At 32.1% G+C, this 20,289-nt stretch overlaps 2 protein-coding genes across 2 annotated transcripts; both read right to left on the bottom strand.

Annotated features, from left to right (window-relative positions):
- Positions 1 to 387: 387 nt before the first annotated feature.
- On the bottom strand, positions 388 to 7,101 carry LOC145331839 (carboxypeptidase B-like). Its single transcript, XM_080176688.1, has 10 exons — positions 7,008 to 7,101; positions 6,134 to 6,215; positions 4,989 to 5,087; positions 4,481 to 4,525; positions 4,034 to 4,138; positions 3,627 to 3,677; positions 3,074 to 3,181; positions 2,519 to 2,602; positions 1,783 to 1,846; positions 388 to 781 (listed from the first exon to the last, which is right to left on the bottom strand). The coding sequence occupies exons 3-10, from the start codon at positions 5,003 to 5,005 to the stop codon at positions 716 to 718; spliced, it is 540 nt and encodes a 179-aa protein (XP_080032814.1). The 5' UTR covers positions 5,006 to 5,087; positions 6,134 to 6,215; positions 7,008 to 7,101; the 3' UTR covers positions 388 to 715.
- LOC145331277 (zinc carboxypeptidase A 1-like) lies at positions 6,130 to 12,397 on the bottom strand. The gene is made up of 8 exons (XM_080175896.1): positions 12,268 to 12,397; positions 10,488 to 10,582; positions 9,816 to 9,959; positions 8,929 to 8,989; positions 8,218 to 8,260; positions 7,529 to 7,613; positions 7,008 to 7,068; positions 6,130 to 6,215 (listed from the first exon to the last, which is right to left on the bottom strand). The coding sequence occupies exons 1-8, from the start codon at positions 12,350 to 12,352 to the stop codon at positions 6,130 to 6,132; spliced, it is 660 nt and encodes a 219-aa protein (XP_080032022.1). The 5' UTR covers positions 12,353 to 12,397.
- Between the last annotated feature and the right edge of the window lie 7,892 nt (positions 12,398 to 20,289).

Raw genomic sequence — 20,289 nt, 5'->3', positions numbered from 1 at the left:
TCAGCCAGCCAGACTGTCAAGTTCAGGTAGAGACTGTTACGTCATAACAATCAGGTGATAAATAAAAACAAAGCAGGAGAGGAACAGAGACTAGATTTTTTCCAGTATGGCTTCGAAACCGATTATTATCCACTGGATTAGAACCGGTTCTCAGGCATACTGAAAATTTTTGTAAATCAGCATAAAATAGACAACTTTCCATGAATTTTAAAATAAAAATTATTAATAAATACCAGCTTTGTTAGCCTAGGCCTTTATAACAACTACTTTTAATCTTATATGTAGTTTTTAATTTTAATATCCGAGGAAAAGTGTCAATAATTCGATGCGAAAAAATAATTATTCCTCAAAATTATTACCAAAAAAAAGAATGAAAAACACTCTTCATTCATTCAATCATAAAATAATGAAATATTTATTACAATAACAACACATTAATAAAAAAAATCTTTAAACAAATAAAAAAACAATAACTATTTATTTTTTTAAAGTAAGTACTTAGAAGTTTGATATATAGTGAGTTTTGAAAAGTTTTATGAAGTTGAAAACATTGAACTTAAAAAAACAAATTATAAAAAAACCTTATATATTTTCAAAAAGTGTATTTTACTCAACTTTGAAAGGTTTCGTGATAATAAATATTAAATAACAAAATAATAACAATTATGAAAAGTTATACTACACAACAAGAAAGAGAATAACCATTACAGAATTTTTAATCTTTAATATTCATGACCATGGCTTCTACCGCTGCGATTGCTTCATTTGCTACTCCCTGGATCTAAAAATATACGAAATAGGTTATAATAAATAGCAAATGAATAAAAATAACAAAAAACCTTCCCAGGACCTAAGAGAAGGTACATAAATATGGAAAGCCATATCCGTCTAGCGGTTACCACGATGATCGATCCTTTTTTTACACACAGAAAAACATCCAGTTACTTAATTAAGGTTAAATACAAGTAAATAAAAGGACAGTTAACACCTTCCCACCACCCATATAGCGATTCCCTTAAAATTGAGATTTTAATTGATTTTTGTTTTACTCACAGACAAAAACCTAATTATAACTTTTTTGCATTTTACAATATGACATATCATGTAATAATAGTGTACATTACTGACATGCTAAAAAGATGCTGTAATAGAAATAAAGTTTCTCAATATATACATTGACATTAACCATTACTACTAGAAACCTTTACTTGCCAAATAAACTTGGGGTAAAGGGAATCTTTTTAATAAAAAAAGAATCTCGAATAGCAGCATATAAATTTACACATATTCAAATTATTACCTCTTTACTAATAGGTCTACTAGAATTTTTATATACAAAGTCCGGACAAATTAATTGTAGAGTAAAGGCTTATTTGACAAGAGAAGCAAGAAGCAGTTGATAGTGCTTAATTAAATAATGACGTCACACAATACAAATAACCAATGTTAGGCCTGTATACATTATAATTGACCAATGGTAAAATGTATTCTGGCCTCTAATTGGGCATTTGTATTGTATGACGTCATTTTTATTAGGCACTATCATCTGCTTATATTGAATTAAATAAAAACGAACCTCGTAAAAGTGTCTGACTATGACGTCAGAAAAAAATAACAATTAACCAATGAGAAGCCATTATTCCCTGTAATTGACCAATGGTAAAATATATAGCGGTCTCTCATTGGTTAATTGTTAATTTTTTCTGACGTCATAGTCAGACACTTTTACTGGGTTCAATAAAAACCATTTCAAAATTCTACAAAGGTATAGTTAATACTTACTCTACTGGAAGGTAAAATAAAACCATATCTTCCCTCATCTGGTAACTCTATTGTGTAACTGTAACTAAAATTTTAAAAAATAGGTTATTTTTTTATTTTTCTATCTATTTTCAAAAAGATTTTGTTTATTTAGACAGATGCATATATCTTTAATCCAATTTTCCATTAAAATTGCCATAAAAAACGTTTCTCTAGACAGCAAAACCAGTTATTTTAGCAGTTACCAAGGTTTTATGCAGGAAATACAGGAATACGGGAAGACAGTTTGACGGAATTAGTTTGTATATTGATTTGCAACAACATCTTATGCTAAGGAAACCTAGCATCTAAGCTAGCCTAAACAAATATGTATATTGGATTTGCCAAATATTGGGGTATAGTTCCTTTCTTGACATCGCACCTTAAGGGGCGATTCTTCGTATTTTTTCACAGTAGGTTTTCACCTATTTCTAGCCCCTGCGGGGCCAATTACCTAACCCTGTAGGGCAATCACCTAACCCAATATAACCTCACCTAACCTAAAATAACCTATAAAAAGCCATTTTAAAAATACGACAAATCGCCCTATAAGGTGCGATGTCACGAAAGGGGCTATTACCAAATATTGTTCCATAATCTGAATGAAATATAGAAGCTTTATTTTAAAAAGTCCTTACATATCATGCAAATAAAGACAATTCTGTCCTGTTGTTGGTAGGATTTTTTGCATCTTACAGGTAAAGATCCGATTATTTACCTGATTCCAGCTCCTTTATAAGCCCAGTCATCACTGCCTCCAGAAGATGGATACAAAACCTTGGCTGCTGATCCGACTGTATACCTGCAAAAATATTTTTTTAGATTTGATTTTTTGATATATACGAATTTTTTAATTAATCTTTAATTTATTCAATCAGGGGAGTTTTTGACATTTGATGCACCAAAAACTAGATTTCTACCCCGTTTGAAAAACTTACACGGAGGTAAAAAAGAAGTTAGGGAGTAATTATTTTCCCCATGTAAATTTTTCCCCTCGGATAAATCTTTTATAAGGAAATGATCCCACCCACCTACTGATATTACCCCCCCCCCCCCCCCCACGGAAAAAAATACAAAAAGCTTGGATGTTCCTGATCTGCTTTTGAAGCATATAATGAATAACCATTGATAGGTATACATTGTAATTGACCAATGGTAAAATTTATACTGGCATATCATGTGTCATTTGTATTGTATGACATAATTTTTTATCAGGCATTATAAGCTGCTTCCTGTTTTACCAAATTCTGGACAAGAGGAATTATAATGTTACCTGTTATTCATGGCTCTAGCACCGATGTCACCGACTCTTTTGAGTTCATTCTCCCCAGAATGATCCTCTCTCACATAGCCCCAAGGGTACAGGATCATCTGACCATAGCTTAAACAATAAATGTATAAGTATAGATGTGTAAGCCAGACTTAAACCTGGCCCAAGTGGCGGAGACCCTTTTTGTCTGCTAGCAAATTGCTTTCTGTTCTTTTGTAGGGTCTTGTAAGTGTTCATATTTTAATTAGCTGATTTTAAAGACCCAATTCAAAGTCGGGACAGGGTCCTCACCCTGTGGGCAAAGTTACAAATAGCTTATGCTCCCCCAATTCATTTACCTTAAAGCTAAAATATCACAATAATGTCAAGGGTAAATTGGGATGACAATTTCCATAAGTAGCTTGATACTAAAAAATCACGGATGCTAATGCGTCTTAAATTAATGGTCATAAAATCAAGTATAAATTTCTAGAAATCACGAAACCTTTCAATCTTAAAACTAATAAATCTAATTTAGAGGAGGGGTAATTTTGTCATCAACATTGAGGATGTTTACCTATGGAAGGTCAGGTACATCTTGATGTTTCTTCTTGCTAACACAAAGTCCCTAGAAAAAAAATATTATCATTATCATACAAACCTATGTTGTTTTAGATAAATTAATCAAAATCATTTACACAATTTTGTATCTCAACTAAAAAATTATTTATTGTTACTGTATGTCTTAAGCAAATTTATATATAGGCCTTTCTTTTTTGTGCACTAAGGGCTCTATTTCAAATGGGCAGAGAAAAAAGCTAAAACCATATCAAGACTTAGATTTGAAAATTGAATAGTTTAAAATCACCCTAGGACTATGTTGAAGCTTCCCAAAAAATGAGAAACCAATCTGTAGTGTTCAATAAGTAAAGAAATCCTTTGCTACACACAGACAGTCTCCCTGATACTTTTATATAAGGATACCTTAAAGCAGCTGTTTCAGGTTCGGAGAATGCCCTGGCCCCAGCAAAGACATCGCTGCAGGGATTCGTACTTGTTCCGCTGGTTCCCCATGCAACATCAAAGTTTCTAAAAGTAAAATTTTTTAAATATCTATATTCGACAATCTGCTTGATTATTTTTGAAAATACTTAAGGCTTTACCCGAAGCAACTATACTTTTTTTCCAAAGAGGAAGTGGGCATATAAAAATCTAAAAACTCACAAAGACTTAATTCTAAAAGGACAAAACCTATTCCTGTAACTCTTTGGAGTTTTGTTGACCGTTCTACCCTCCCCAAGAATAGTTATAAACCTTCCCAAGACATATGAGAAGCTATCATGTAAAGGAAAAACATATCGGTTCGGCGGTTAGCAAGATCCTTTGGTACACACAGACAGAGATCCCTTTGCTTTTATATCCTTTGCTAACCTGTTAGGATCAGCACCACGACAGCTGGTTCCAGGATTAACAGATCTGAAATCAAACAAGGATGACTACATTTAAAAGTTGCGATGCACAACAAAAACATGGACGGGAATATGGTCAAGTAAATTACGTAATGGAAGATCATTGATACAAGGAATCTTCACAATAAAATCAGACGTGTATTGGTAGTACCAGCTGTGATAATCATATTTCTCCCATAGCATTACGGTCTGACGGACAAAGTGAATTATAGAGTCACAAATATTAAATTTTACTTTTCACCAATATGGATATATCATTAATTGGAACTTACATCAGATTTTCATGTACTCTAATAAAGTGAAACACGCAGCGGGCCAAAATATTGCTTCCCCCTTTTACCCTCTTTACCCCATACCCTTCTACTTGATGAAAGAACTAACTAATAAATAAATTCAATGTTAGCAACCTAAATTGGCGACAATTTGTTCCTTGTCATAATATCCAAGTATATTCTAATCCATTATTTCACCTTGTCTTTCTCCACATTCTATCATAGTCTCTGCTGTACTCATATCCGTCAGGATTCAAGCTTGGGATTATGTAGAAATCATATGCGTCCAAAACATTCCTAAATATAATATAGATACAGAGACAGGTTGATTGATTGATAGTTAGATAGATCAATGAATATTAAAATTGAGAGACATCTTGATTGATAGACTGATGAATAGATTGATGGACAGATTGATGGATAGATTGATGAATAGATTGATGGATAGATTGATGGATAGATTGATGAATAAATTGATGGATAGATTGATGTATAGATTGATGAATAGATTGATGGATAGATTGATGGATAGATTGATGGATAGATTGATGGAGAGATTAATGGATAGATTGATGGGCAGATTGATGGGCAGATTGATGAATAGATTTATAGATAGATTGATGGAGAGATTAATGGATAGATTGATGGGCAGATTGATGGGTAGAATTATAGATAGATTGATGGAGAGATTGATGGATAGATTGATGGATAGATTGATGGATAGATTGATGGATAGATTGATGGATAGATTGATGGATAGATTGATGGATAGATTGATGGATAGATTGATAAATAGATTGATGGATAGATTGATAGATAGATTGATGGATAGATTGATGGATAGATTGATGAATAAATTGATGGATAGATTGATGTATAGATTGATGGATAGATTGATGGATAGATTGATGGATAGATTGATGGATAGATTGATGGAGAGATTAATGGATAGATTGATGGGCATATTGATGGGCAGATTGATGGGCAGATTGATGGATAGATTTATAGATAGATTGATGGAGAGATTAATGGATAGATTGATGGGCAGATTGATTGATAGATTTATAGATAGATTGATGGAGAGATTAATGGATAGATTGATGGGCAGATTGATGGATAGATTTATAGATAGATTGATGGATAGATTATTTGAGAAAATCGACCGATAGATTCATAGATAATTTTAAAAAAATACCTCAATAAATAAGACAGATAAATGAATAGAAAGGTACTGATATTTGTATCTATTATTTGAATAACTTATGGGTAGATTGATAAAATAGATTTAAAGGTGTATTGATTGATTGATAGATAAACTAATAGAAACATGGATATGTACTTACTGATATTTATTTCTATTTTCAACAAACTCATGAATGATATAAGTGACAGTAGCAGGTGAAATCCACTCCCGCGCATGAATACCTATAAATAAACGCGGCATTATTAGTCAGAGCTGCACATCACTCTCGCACATGAATACCTATAAATAAACGCGGCATTATTAGTGAGAGCTGCGTATCCCTCCTGCGCATGAATACCTAGCAATAAACGCGGCATATTAGTCAAATCTGTGCATCACTCTCGCACATGAATACCTATAAATAAACGCGACAATATTAATACGAGTTGAGCAAGCATCACTCCCATGCATGAATACCTATAATTAATTATTAACCTGAGCTGCGCAAGTATTATGAGTCAGTACAGTGTGTCTTAGCCCAAAATCCAAACACAAATACGTTTCAAGCTTTTGATTCAATTTACTATGCTTTAATATGTAATTAAAAAAAGGATTAGAACATCTTCAAAAACGAAGTCCAACAAATAAGACAAACAGACTAACGAAAATTAGCAAATATATATCCTTAAAATACTTTAATACATAAAATAGACAAACTTACAAATTTTATGTATTTGCTTTGCTTATAAATTATGTCTTATTGTCATAGGAATCAATTATCAGAGAATGGGATAAAATACCACATAATAGGCTAAAAAATATGTTTGTAATGGACATACGAACTCTTAGTAATGGTTATAGTGTTGCCATGCTTTCTAAATTGTACCTAACTGTTAAAGGAATCATAATGTCAGTTTTTAAGTCAGTAGGGGAATTCTAACATATATAAATTAATCATTTTAGCCTCATAGCTATACATTACACGTACCGACGGACCCTATTTATAAAAACCTTTATTTTTAAAACTGAAATACCTCCATCAATGAAAATAGCTGGTTTTCTGGATCCTCTTCCTGACGTGCTAATCTTAATAACCTGTCACCAACTACATTATTTACATAAAGCTTTTATCCTTATATGAAAGTATCAAGATGTCTGTCTGTCTACGTTTGATGACTGTTTGGCCAAAAAAAGTTTTTGAAAGAGGGTTCTTTCCCCTTTACAAGGATATATACCTAGAAAAATGATCCCCCCTAAAATATCATGGAAATATATTAGCGTGTTTCATCTTATTTTCACAGTATCTTTTGATTATTAAGGGTTAGGTTAGGTTAAGTAAATAGGAAGGATTGCCCCGTAGGGTTAGAGCCCCCCGGAGGGGCTAGAAATAGGAGAAAATCTAATGTGAAAATACTACGAAATCCAATACTTAGTTGTCCTTTCATGATCCAAATTTTTTTTATACAAAAAATAATTTTATAGTGGTGGGTCGAATTCTCCTCTCCCCATACCCTCTAGTGCCCCTAAAGGCCTTTAGTTGTGAATAATGTCCTGCCTTAAGAGGTCTGTTTTCTGAGCTCATACCAATGGTGTTCAGCTGAACAATGTGTCCATATTGAGATGAGAGACAATCCAAATAACTAAAAAAAACAAATAAAATGTTTTTCTCGTATTCATTCGAATCCGGTGGATAGGAACCGGTTCTCATTCATACGAAAAAACTATGTCTAGCATCGTATTATATCCAGTTTTCTACGAATATAGAAATGTACAATCATAAGATTAAAACCAGTTTTTTTAGCCGGTGCCTCCGGCACCTCGGGGCTAAAAAAACTAGTTTTAATCTTATAATTGTACATTCTATATCCGCGGAAAGCCGTTTATAATACGATACGAGAAATAACTATTATTTCACCATTTAATTTAACATGATATTTAAGATAGTATTTTAAAGTTTTGATTGGTGAAAATGGATGCATTGATCAATTATTTACCCGTTATAAATTTGAAATTAAAAAAAAAAATTTTAGAGCTATTTAACAAAATGTCTTTTAAATTCATTATTATCTTAATGAGTAACACAATGGACGATGATTTTATTTACGTTTCAAATACAATAAAATCATCCTTTACAACCAGTTATTAAAATTCAAAAACAGTTTTTGAGAAAACAAATAAGATAACAAGTTTATAAAACTTTTGTTCTCAGTATAATTTAATAAAAATGTTTAATATAAAATTTACCTGGATATTGTGTCAAAGGAATGATAATTTTCCCAATTTATACCTAAATTATAAATAAAGTAGTAAACAAGGATGACATCAGTCATAAAAGCAAAGATGAACAAAAGGTAAAAAGCATAAATATAGAAAATAACGTAATTAATGTTAATCTTTCCAAAATCATTCAAAGAAGCTCTACAAAGTGTCCTAAAAATAAGCCGTGTGACGTCAACAGATCGAATCCATCTCTTTTTAAGGGGTTTCCTTTCTAACTTCTCCTCTCATCCCTTATTTTTATGACGTCACAAGGCACATAATTTAGGACACTTTGTAAAGCTTCTTATCTAAATAAAGAATGCTCAAAATGGACCTACTTACATTTTAAGTTTTATTTGAGATACTTAGCTTATAGCTTAATTCCTATAATCCTGAGAATTCATTTTTCAAAATCAAATGAATATAAAATTTATATCATAAAAAGGTATATTACTCTTTAAAGTTTCATGTTTAAAATGGTCATATTGACTTTCTGGTAATGATTGTACCTTTGCTTTGCTTTCTAAATCATACCTTCCTATTACAGGAATCGTCCTGTTAAGATTAAAATTAAAAAGACAATGTCTAATATGTAACGATAACAGCTTTGTTCGGGTATACAACGTACGGATAGGCCCTAACAAGAACACTTACGTCGATAATAGAATAACATAGAATAAAATAAAATTTAATTACCAGAAAGGCTGGTACAAGTCCCACGGAAACCAGCCACCGATCTTTGTCCGGGCAGATTTTCCTAAGATTTTTTTTATATTACTAGAAAAGACAACTAAATTTTGCATGAAAAAAAAAACAACAAGTTTACTTATTGCATTATAGTTTTTATCATGTTTAATTTTAAAAAGTAGAAACCTTATCCTAATATATAAAGTAATAAGCTTTTTTGTCTGTACCGAAGGATCTCGCGAACCGCTGAACTGATCGGGTTCTCCTTAACAGGGTAGCTTATCATGGGTCCCGGGAAGGTTTATAACTATTTTGGGGAAGGGTACAACCACCCCCAAGAATAATCGCCCCTAGAAAAAAATCAACCGTCCCTCCAAAAAAATAAAATAAAATTTTTTAAAATTTTTTTTGTAAACTATATTTCAAAAAAGTAGGTTTTAGGATTCAACTCAGCCCCCCTTAAGTGCCCCTAGAGGCCTCTAGGGGCGTAGCCGCTAGTGTATAATAAAGTAGATGCGTTTTGGACAGTTCATTTCCAATAAAAAAGCATCCTAATTCAAATGAACGGACTAGCAAGCTGCAGAATACTTTTTGGCCAATGAAATCTTTAAATTATTTCGATTGACTATATTAAATAGCAGCCAAGTTAATCCAATTGAACACATAGCAACAGATACTGTAAGCGATAGAGTAGCTTCATTACAAAAATAAATCACAAAGTTTTTTATAGTGCCTTTAAAAATTGACATACTGGCTTACCATTGGTCAATTGAAATGTATTATACTGGCCTGCCAGCCATTGGTAATTAAGTCTGTGTATTGGCCTATCATTAGTCATTTGTATTTTATGATGACATTTTTTATAGGCACCATAAGGAGCTTCTAAAATCACTTACCACTTCAATGCTTTTCTGAAGATCAGATATAAGAACATGATATGGAGTATGTGTTGCATTCATTAGTTTGGAAACTAATGGGAAATGGTTGGGGTCTACCAATAAATCATTGTATATCACTCCGTCTAGGGCTACTTGGGTTACCTAAACAAACAAAGATAACTATGTCACCAAGTAGTACAGCAATATTTCAAATTTCAATAATTATCAATCTATTTATCTGTATGCACTATATCTATTTATCTATTAATATTTTCAACTATCTATCTGTCTGTTCATCTGTCTGTTTGTTTGTCTGTCTTTTTTTCTGTATGATTTTCTGTCCCTGGTCTGACTGTTCTGTCTGTCTGTCTGTTTGACTGTCTGCCTGTCTGTCTGTCTGTCCTGTCTGTCCTGTCTGTCCTGTCTGTCCTGTCTGTCCTGTCTGTCCTGTCTGTCCTATCTATCTATCTATCTATCTATCTATCTATCTATCTATCTATCTATATATCTATCTATCTATCTATATATCTATCTATCTATCTATCTATCTATCTATCTATCTATCTATCTATCTATCTATCTATCTATCTATCTATCTATCTATCTATCTATCTATCTATCTATCTAACTATCTATCTATCTATCTATCTATCTATCTATCTATCTAACTATCTATCTATCTATCTATACCTCAACAACAGGCTCTAGAATGGGTATAAGATCTCCGACATTATTTTCAGCAACTCTAATCACTTTGTACCCCTCGTAGGACTTCTTTTGGTATGCTAAAATAATTAAATGTTTTTTTGCCTGATGTATGTTAATTTCTCATTATCACAGCAAAGCTACTATTCAACCTACTTTGGCTGCCTCTTCTTCAATATGTAACTCTATGGGCTGGTATTTAAGATTCAATTTCTGTTATTATTTCTCTTGCGAAAAAGTATCCAGTTTTTTTATTTGATTTTGTACATTATTAACGCAGCACTAAAAACTTTTCCTTTTACTTGCCTATTACAAAATAGAACGACATTTTTTCAAAATTGGAAAAAAAATGCAAGATAATTGTTTTAGATAAAGTATTAACTTTTGATAGTAATAATATTATACTATAGCTTAAGTTATTGGTAAACAAGTTTGGACAATCAAGATGAGTTAAGTTAGGCATATTTGAATTGTCCTATCGATTTTAAACTTTGCATGAGGATTCCTAGGAGTAAGGTACGAGTTAGAAAGTAAAGTAACTCTATAATCGGTACCAGAAAGTCCGTACGTTCATTAAAAACATGTTGCTTTTTAACATTTTAACAACTAATTTTTTTGTGATAAGATTATCCGATTGTTCTAATTTTTGGAATAATGATTCTTTAGACAACAAAGTACAATGTTTTCAGCGAAGCATCTCTATAATCAAGTTCTAAAAATGTAAGAGTATGTCCATAAAAATTATCCTGTATTTACGTAGTTTTTCAACAAATTTACTTAAAAATTTGTTTCGAAATTATAATTTATAATTCTGATTTTTCAGTTCTGACACTCTACAATTGTTAATGTTCGTTTGTCTTACCGTTTCAGAGCTTCGCTTTTATGATTGTTGTCATCCTTGTTTTTAATATCAGCTAAGTAAATCACATTTCCCCCATAGTGTAACGTACAGACAATGAAAGAAAGACGTAGTTTTGTAGAGTAGCTGTGCTTAAACAAGGATGACAACATCCATAAAAGCGAATCTCTGAAACGATATGACAGACGAACGTTAACTCTTGTAGAGTGTCAGAACTGAATATACAAAATATGAATTTATAAGTTTGGACAAAATTAAATGTAAACTTGTTGCAAAACTTCTTAAATACAGAATTCTGTTTAAGGACATACTGACATTTTTAGGACTTGGTTATAGAGATGCTTCTCTCAAAATATTTTACCTTATTGTAATAGGAATGTGTAATTTAAAAATCAGATAAATCGGATGATTTTATCACATGAAATTGTTGTTAAAAAAGTAAAAAATCAACATGTTTAAAATGGACGTACAAACATTCTGGTAACGATTAGAGTTGCTACGCTTTCTAAATCGCACCTAACTACTACAGGAATCATCATGAAAAGTTTGACGAACTGACCGACCCTAATTATAGAAAGGGTTCGCTCTAAAAAAAATTATATTTAGGAAGTTGGTACCTTGTTTTCTTGGACAAGATTATTATCTTAAAAGGATTAATTAAATCTCACCCTATAGAAATAAAACCTCTGAGAACCTATATCAAGCCTCCGTGTAAAAAGAAAAAGTTCCAAACAGATGAATAGACAAACGTACATAGATAGATCTTTCCTTGTTTATCAGAATATAAATAGTACGTATTTTTACAAGTTTAAATACAGATTAAAGAACTTTTTTGATATAATTATGAATATTAATAATCAAATTTTTATTAACAATAAGAATATTTTTATTTCAATTAAAATCAACCTTCAGTACAGGAAACTGCAAAAACCAGACAGACCAAAGTCTGGGTAAACCAATTACGCGGGGCGCCGCCTTTACCCCAAACCATTTTGTTTGAGTAAAAAAGTGAAACTGAGAGTTGTGTAAAACTGACAAGATCTCGTATGTAGATGACCTTTACTGAGCGACAGACAAAACAACCAAAAATTTTCCGCGATTTAAAAAAAATTTCATTGTTTTGAAAAAATATATATCTAGCAATCAATAAAAGGTGGCAACATCACAAAATAATTGGATACACGTAGTTTTGTGCTCATTAACCCAGTTTAAATAAAACTAGTGACTGCCCCCTTAAAGACGCCCAAGGGGGGGGGGGTAAAGTGGGAATTACCCCCTCCAAACGAATTGGCACCATAGGCACCCCCAATTTTTTTTTCATTTTACCCCTCCCCCCATTTCAAATTTACTTCTACCCAAGGGGTATTTACCCCCCCCCCAAAAAAATAAAAAATCCCTAACAAATTTTTTTTTGCGCGTTTTGCCCGCATTTTTAATACTAAATATTTAATGAATTTAAATTACCCCCCCAAAAAAATTTTATCCCGAGGGTAAATTTTGGGGGAATAAAAGAAATTTACCCCTGCCAACAGATTTCAGGGGGGGTAATTACCCCACCTTCCCCAAGCAAATTTTACCCCCAGGTTAAAATTTTGGAGGGGGTAAACAAAATTTGCGGCACGACTCGCGCGCCATTTTACCCCCCAAAAAACGAATTTTGATATAGCTTAATAACTTATTAGGATGTATGTGAAGTATTATCTAGGTTTTATAAAATATTTAATTAAATTATGACTATTTACTAAAAGCCATAACACATTGATTATCTTAATTTCTTTTTTTAACCAATGACTTTTTTTTCTTTATTATGCTTTCTTTCATTTAATTAAATAATATTTTTTCTAGAATTGGGTAATGTTTTAACTAAATTGCCCTCAGGTAAATAAGTAAACCTTAAAATGTCCATAAATGCATTTTAGAAATATATATTTCGCTGTAACCCATTTTTGTTTGTACCATTATAGATACAAAATTATTATCTGTCTTTTGTGTTAAAATTTCCAATGTGTACACTCTTGTCATTTGCTATTTTTTTTTGTTGTTTTAAGGAATTACCGACCTTAATGTTTTTTCACGCATATGCTAATAGGTAGCTCAAATCATTGGGGGGGGGGGGGGGGGGCGGGAGGGGGCATTACCATGGCCTTTTTTTAGAGTTTTTGTTAAAAAATACACTTGATTTTAAAAAAGCACTAAATAGAAATTGTTGATTGATTAAAACTGAAATTACGAAGCTTTTTGAAATGCTAAAAGTTAAAAAAAAGACTATAATTTAGATACAGAGATAAAGAAAGAATAAAAATTAGAAAGAAAGATGAATAAGACAAAAGAAACAGAGAGAGAGAGAGAGATAGGAGGAGAGAGAGAAGGAGAGAAATAGATAGATAGAGTGCAGCTTCACGTCATACAGACTTAAGCTACAAAAACTCGTAGAGTGGCTTCGTTACTAAAAACATTAATATGAAATGAAAGTATTTTCCCGTATTTTTTAAATTTTTTTCCCACTGTTTTGATGATAAAATCCAGATAAGGAAGGGATTAAAGAATAAAAAACAAGGATGGCAAAATCCCTGAAAGCGAAGATCTAAAATCAAATGGTAGAACACCCTACATTGACACGATCAATAGACTACTAAGCTTTCTAAATCATACCTATATGATACAGGAATCACCATATTTAGTTTGAAATATGTAGGAGGGACAATTCTAAGAGCTATCCGCTACAGACAGACGTACAGACCGACCCTGATTATAGAAGAGTCTCGCTTTTAATAATACTAGCGGCTTTTCCAAAAAAAATTCGAGCTGCCCTAGTATCAATTTCAAAATTTTCGGGGAAAAAAATTGCAGCTGCCCCAGTATCAATTTCAAAATTTTCGGGAAAAAAATTGGATTTGCCCCATTATCAAATTCAAAATAAAAAAATGGGGGGATTTTTTTTTTTTTTGGGGGGGGGGGGTTAAGGGTGTCCCAACCCCCAAGAAAATAGCTTAAAACCACCACAGGACCAATAGGTATATACCCAGAAGAGTAGAATCCGATCGGTTCAGCTGTTACCGAGATATTAAGGGACAGACGGACGGACGGACAGACAGACAGTCGGACGGAGAGACATCATGCTACTTTGTATTATAGATTAGAAAATATTCGCCTTTTAAAATAAGGGGAAAAGGGTGCATTCAGAAGGGAGGGGAAGGTTAGTCATAAAAACCCTGGCCTATTATAGTTATGTACTTCTAATGGGCATTAAGCAACGGAAATGGGATTATTAATTAGGAAAGGGCCCATAAAGTCTGTACGCGGGTAGCATACTTAATTAACCCTTACATATCGGGCCCCAATTCCCACTTTAATAGATCGGGAGGGGGGGGGGGAGGAGGGGGGGGCTAATTTGACCCACCCCTCTATCTCGGCTCCTGTTACAGTTAGAGACATGGTGGTTCATGTGCATATTTAGAGAAAATTACCTTTTCTAGTCATAGCGGTCAGACCGCTCCTAAGCCGCTTTTTAGCGGCCAGGTGCTTAATATTTAAACAGCTGGCCAATTTTAAAGCTAGGATCACCAAATTTTAGGTTGAGCTTTTATTTTTTATAACAAAAAAATACTTTTTCTGACCATCGCCGAAAAACGGAAACCGTCATTTTCGGCGATAAAACGGCGGTTGACGGCGCCAATCAATATTTTTACCTGTTTCTGATCACAATAAAAGACTACATAAAAAAATTGGTTGATCAAGCTGTTTTGAAATTCGCCGGCTGGCAGCTTACAAACGGCAAAATTACAGGTAGGAAATATAAAATTAGTCAAAAATCGGTCAAGGAGTGGTCAAACGGTCATGACCTTACTACTCACGGAAGTTTATTATTGCTCAAGGATTTACCATACAATTTTTTAGGTCTCTAGCTGTAATAGAAGCCACGATATACATGATATAAGTCCATATTAAAAGCAGGACATAAAATCGGTCAGGAAGCGGTAAAGGTCATAACACCACTATTCTCAGATGTTCATTGATATCCCAGTATTCACCAAAAAAATTTTAGGTCCCTATCTTATACACAAAAGTCATAATGAAGAAATTAAGATTTATTTAGAATTTTTACTAAATTTTGTGCCACCTAACCGACTTTGACCGGACACCACGACCGACACAGACTAGATATTCTTATAAGATCAACTCTTGCCGACGTTTAATTACTAAATTTAAAAAGTCATGAAGTCACAGCTCTCTATCTTACCTACAAAAAAAATGACATTGAGAAAACTATTTAGAGGATCTGTAAGGGTTAAGTATATTTCTAATTTAAGTTAAAATATACAAAAAAAATATTTCAAATAAATTGATTGGTTGGTTCAATCTTTTTTAGAACAATATAGGTATTTATAGTGCCTTTTAAAAATGACGCCATACAATGCAATACAAATGACCAATTTGAAATTAAGAAATATAAAAAAAATACAAAAAAAATCACGAAACCTTGCAAAGTTAAATCGTTTATTATTGAATTTAGACTTCCTTATTTGTGTACAAGGGACCTATAAGATGTTTCACTATAAAAGAGAACCATATCGGTCTAGCCATTAGCGAGGTTTCAAACTACAGACAGACATCCTGTTACTTTTATATAATAACTAGCGGTTTCGCCCCTAGCCTCTAGGGGTTTTGCCCCAAGAGGTAATTAAAATAAAAAATGGATCTGCCCCAGTATCAAATTCAAAATGAAAAAAAATGGGGGGGATTTTTTTGTTTTTTTGGGGGGGTTAGGGGTGTCCCACCTCTCAAGAAAATAGCTTAAAACCACCACAGGACCAATAGGTATATACCCTAAAGAGTAGAATCCGATATGTTCAGCGGTTACCGAGATCTTAAGGGACAGACGGACGGACAGAGAGACAGACAGACATCAAGCTACTTTTATATAACAGTTAGGGAGTTGAATCCATTTTTATAGAAGCAGAAATATAATCTATGATTATGGTTTGGACCCTCTAAAACTGTAATCTACCCTTCCACTTTCCCCTCTCTTGGTGAAGATATCTTCAACGCCGATACGATTTGAAATATAAGATTCCACTTTTGTCTCTCTTGTTAAAGATATCTTCACCAAGAGAGGCAAAAGTGGAATCTTAAATTTCAAAAATCATATCGGCGTTGAAGATATCTTCACCAAGAGAGGGGAAAGTGGAATCTTACATTTCAAAAATCGTATCGGCGTTGAAGATATCTTCACCAAGAGAGGGGAAAGTAGAATCTTACATTTCAAAAATCGTATCGGCGTTGAAGATATCTTCACCAAGAGAGGGGAAAGTGGAAAGGTAGATTACAGTTTTAGAGGGTCCAAACCATAATCATAGATTATATTTCTGCTTCTATAAAAATGGATTCAACTCCCTAACTGTATAATAATTGCAAAAAAGTAAAACTTTTATGTTAAAATTTATTTATAAAATTTATATGTAAGAACAAAACTTTGTCCTTAGTTACAATAAAATTTGTAATGAGATAAAAACAAACATATTTTACAAAAAAAAATCACAACAACATAAAGTTTAATAATTTTTGGCTTTGAAATTTTCGACGGAATCTCTTTCTAATAATAATTTGAAAAACAGATAATAGACATTTTTTTGAAAATTGTAAAAATTACAGTATTAGTTATTAATTGTATCGTATTATAAACAGCTTTCCGCAGATATTAAAATTTTGAGAATAAAACCAGTTTTCTTAGCAAAACTGGTATTAACTTTTTGATTTTTAGTTAGATATTAGTGGAAAATTGTCTATAATACGATGCTATATATTTTTCAGTATTGCTGAGAACCGGTTATAATCCAGCGGATATTAATCGGTTTCAAAGCAATACTGGAAAAGTATTTCAATACTAAAAAATCTTTTCTTTTCCTCTTTTATTATTCAAATACTTAAAATATAAAATTTTCAAAACCTTACAGTGTTACTATATAAATTTGAAATATGAGGTAAATTTATTCATAAAAGGCATTTTATATTGAAAATTTACAGTGTTAGAAAAAATTCACTAATTTTTGAAGGTGATGTATGAAATTGTGTTCTAGTCAATTTTACTAGAAATTAAAGAAATTTTTAATAGGATTCCTTATTTTGCCAGCAGCTTATTAATAACCCCCACTATTTACACAATATTTTATAGGGAAGCATTAAACCCTGCAGTACCTTTTTTGGGACATTTTTACCTAAACCTTGCTAAAAGAAGCACTATGATTACAGATGCACTTTGAAAATTTAGAGGGGTAATTTGAGGGTTTTTTAAGTTTGCGGAGGGGGTAAGAGGGTTAAACACTACTCCGCCCCTTTATTTGACGTATGGCATGGGGTTATAGGATGTCTACTGGCAAAATAATATATTTTTTCAAATAATTATGAGTATATCACAGCAAACTAACAATAATTAGTACAGTACATTATACAAAACTAATACACAGGGCTCGGCAGCTGCAAATACGCCTTAAAACTAAACCCGTTTGGCCGGGTGCTTAAATTTTGATCGAAGGATTGCCATATTTTATTGGGCCGGCTTATTTTCAAAATTGGAAAAGGTTGATTTCCCTAAAGCTTACAGCTGTTGATGCGAGGCGGCCGAGCCCTGTTTATTGGGATTATAACCTTACCATCTTTAGCATGTTTGTGCTTATATGACCTAAAAGCAAACGGGAAAAAGTCGTGAAGAAAAATATATGAACATTAAGTAATGGAGAAATGAAAATTCACAAATTTGAAAAAAAATTGTTTTACAGTATATGTTTTAAGATCGATTTTAAACATTTTGCCAATTGTCCAATTTGCTAAAGGGTCCAAAATGGTAAAGAAAAATCCTCTTCTTCTCGGGATAAACAAGACTTAAATCCTGCGTTTTTCTTTAAATTCTACATCATAAATAACTTATATGAATATATGTATGGAATAAGAACTTAAATATAATCTAGAATTAAGAAAATTATTACTGCTTTATTCATCGTAAAGAAGAAATGTATAGTTATAGATAGAAAAAAGATTTATTAAAAGTTTTCTAGCTACCAAAAACAGAAAAAAGTGCAATTTAAGTATTTTAAGTAATGATATTTGTATAAAATGGTTTTAAAATTTAGTTATAAAAGTTTCTGAAAGATTTGGATTTGAGGTTACAGAAAGAATTTTACAATTACTTTAATTTTTTTTATAAATTGTCAATTTTTTAATGGCAAAAATTTTTTTAAAATTTTTAAGATATGATTTTCACTGGTGAGAGTTTTTAACTAGATTCAAGTGGGAATGTAAGTGGCTACGCTTTTTGGGGGAAGGGTGGCTGTTAAATCCCCCCCCCCCCCTCCCCATAAATCATCGCCATTTACTATTCATATTTACATTAATTGGTAAATGAGAAAAAAATAGCATATTATTATTTTGACTAAATCTAAAGCTATAAATCTATGATGCTTTATATATTTTTTGAATATATTGAATTCATGCTATTTACAAGTTTTTTCATTGATCTGTAGGCTAAAACATTTTTGTTTCTTTGTAAATTTGTAAAACCAAATTAAAATTAAAGAGATAGGTATGAAATACTAATTTAAAATGATTTTATAGGTGCTTTCCTTGAAAGTGCTTATCGAGCAATGAACCCCCCCCCCGCCCCCCTCCCTACCTATTTCATAATAAGAGATATTGGGTGCTCGTCTAGGCGCTTTGAGGGAAACCGCTATTTTATCTATAAGTGGATATTCCCTATTTTTACTTTTTAAAAAAATTATCCGACAGACAAGGGTATTTGTTATGTCTATGTATTAATGGAGAAGAAAGCCCTGTAAAAAACAAAATTATTAATCAATATTTAGCAAAAACAAAATATAGACTTTCCTTATACTATCTCAGTTGGATGATTAAAAATATTTTCCATGTGACTATAAACCGATTATAATATGCACAAGATTAGAATCGGTTCTCAGCAACACTGAAAAATCATGTATAGCATCGTGTTACAGACAATTTTCCACGAATATCAGAATAAAATCATTTAATTCAAATCTTTTACATTTTCATTTTAATATCCGCGAAAAGCTGTCTCTAATACGATGCGATAATAGTTATTTCTCGCATTGTATTATAAACAGCTTTCCGCGGATATAAAATGTACAATTATAAGATTAAAACAAGTTTTTTTTATCCCCGAGGTGCCGAAAGCACGGGCTAAAAAAACTGGTTTTAATCTTATTATTGTACATTTTTATAATCGTAGAAAGCTGGATATAATACGATGCTAGACATAGTTTTTTCGTATGGATAAAACCGGTTCCTATCCACCGAATTTAAATGAATACGAGAAATAACTATTCCCTCTCTTTAAAAAAAGACAAAAAAGATTATATTTTCTTCCTATTAAACTTGTGAAGATAACTTCTTTTTAACAAGGAATAGTGTTCATTCATACGTAGCGATAACAAATAAAAAAAGTGTATGGGTGGTATTGTCAATAAATCACAAAATATCTCATTAAATTTCTATTAGTTAGGGCTTCCTTAGCCTATGTATAAAGAAAAATTGAAGTCATAGGAAAACCTAACTCCTATGCTAGCATATGGCATTCTATAGGATTTGACCCATCAAATTTTATTATTGCGTTACATGTTAAAAGTTTTAAAATCAGTAAATACAAAAGGAAAAAGGATAAAGAGGAAGAAAACATTAATCTTAGATTACGTTTAAAAAAGAAAAAATATATTTTGAAACATCTAACTGTTTAAACCAAAACTGATTTTCTTGTCTTGTATTTAATCGATATTGAATGACTCATTGTCCTTTTAAATAAATCAAAATTGATTTAACAACTATATATGCTTTTTTCTCTCTCTCATGTTTAAAGGAAAAGGCAATGAAATTAGAAAAACATTTCCAGTATGGCTTCGAAAC

Source organism: Acartia tonsa, chromosome 11, assembly GCF_053477335.1.
Source record: "Acartia tonsa isolate MP-2025a chromosome 11, ASM5347733v1, whole genome shotgun sequence".
Lineage (NCBI taxonomy): Eukaryota > Metazoa > Arthropoda > Copepoda > Calanoida > Acartiidae > Acartia > Acartia tonsa.
Note: the sequence above shows the minus strand (reverse complement) of the source record. Positions and strands in the feature narration are given on the sequence as shown.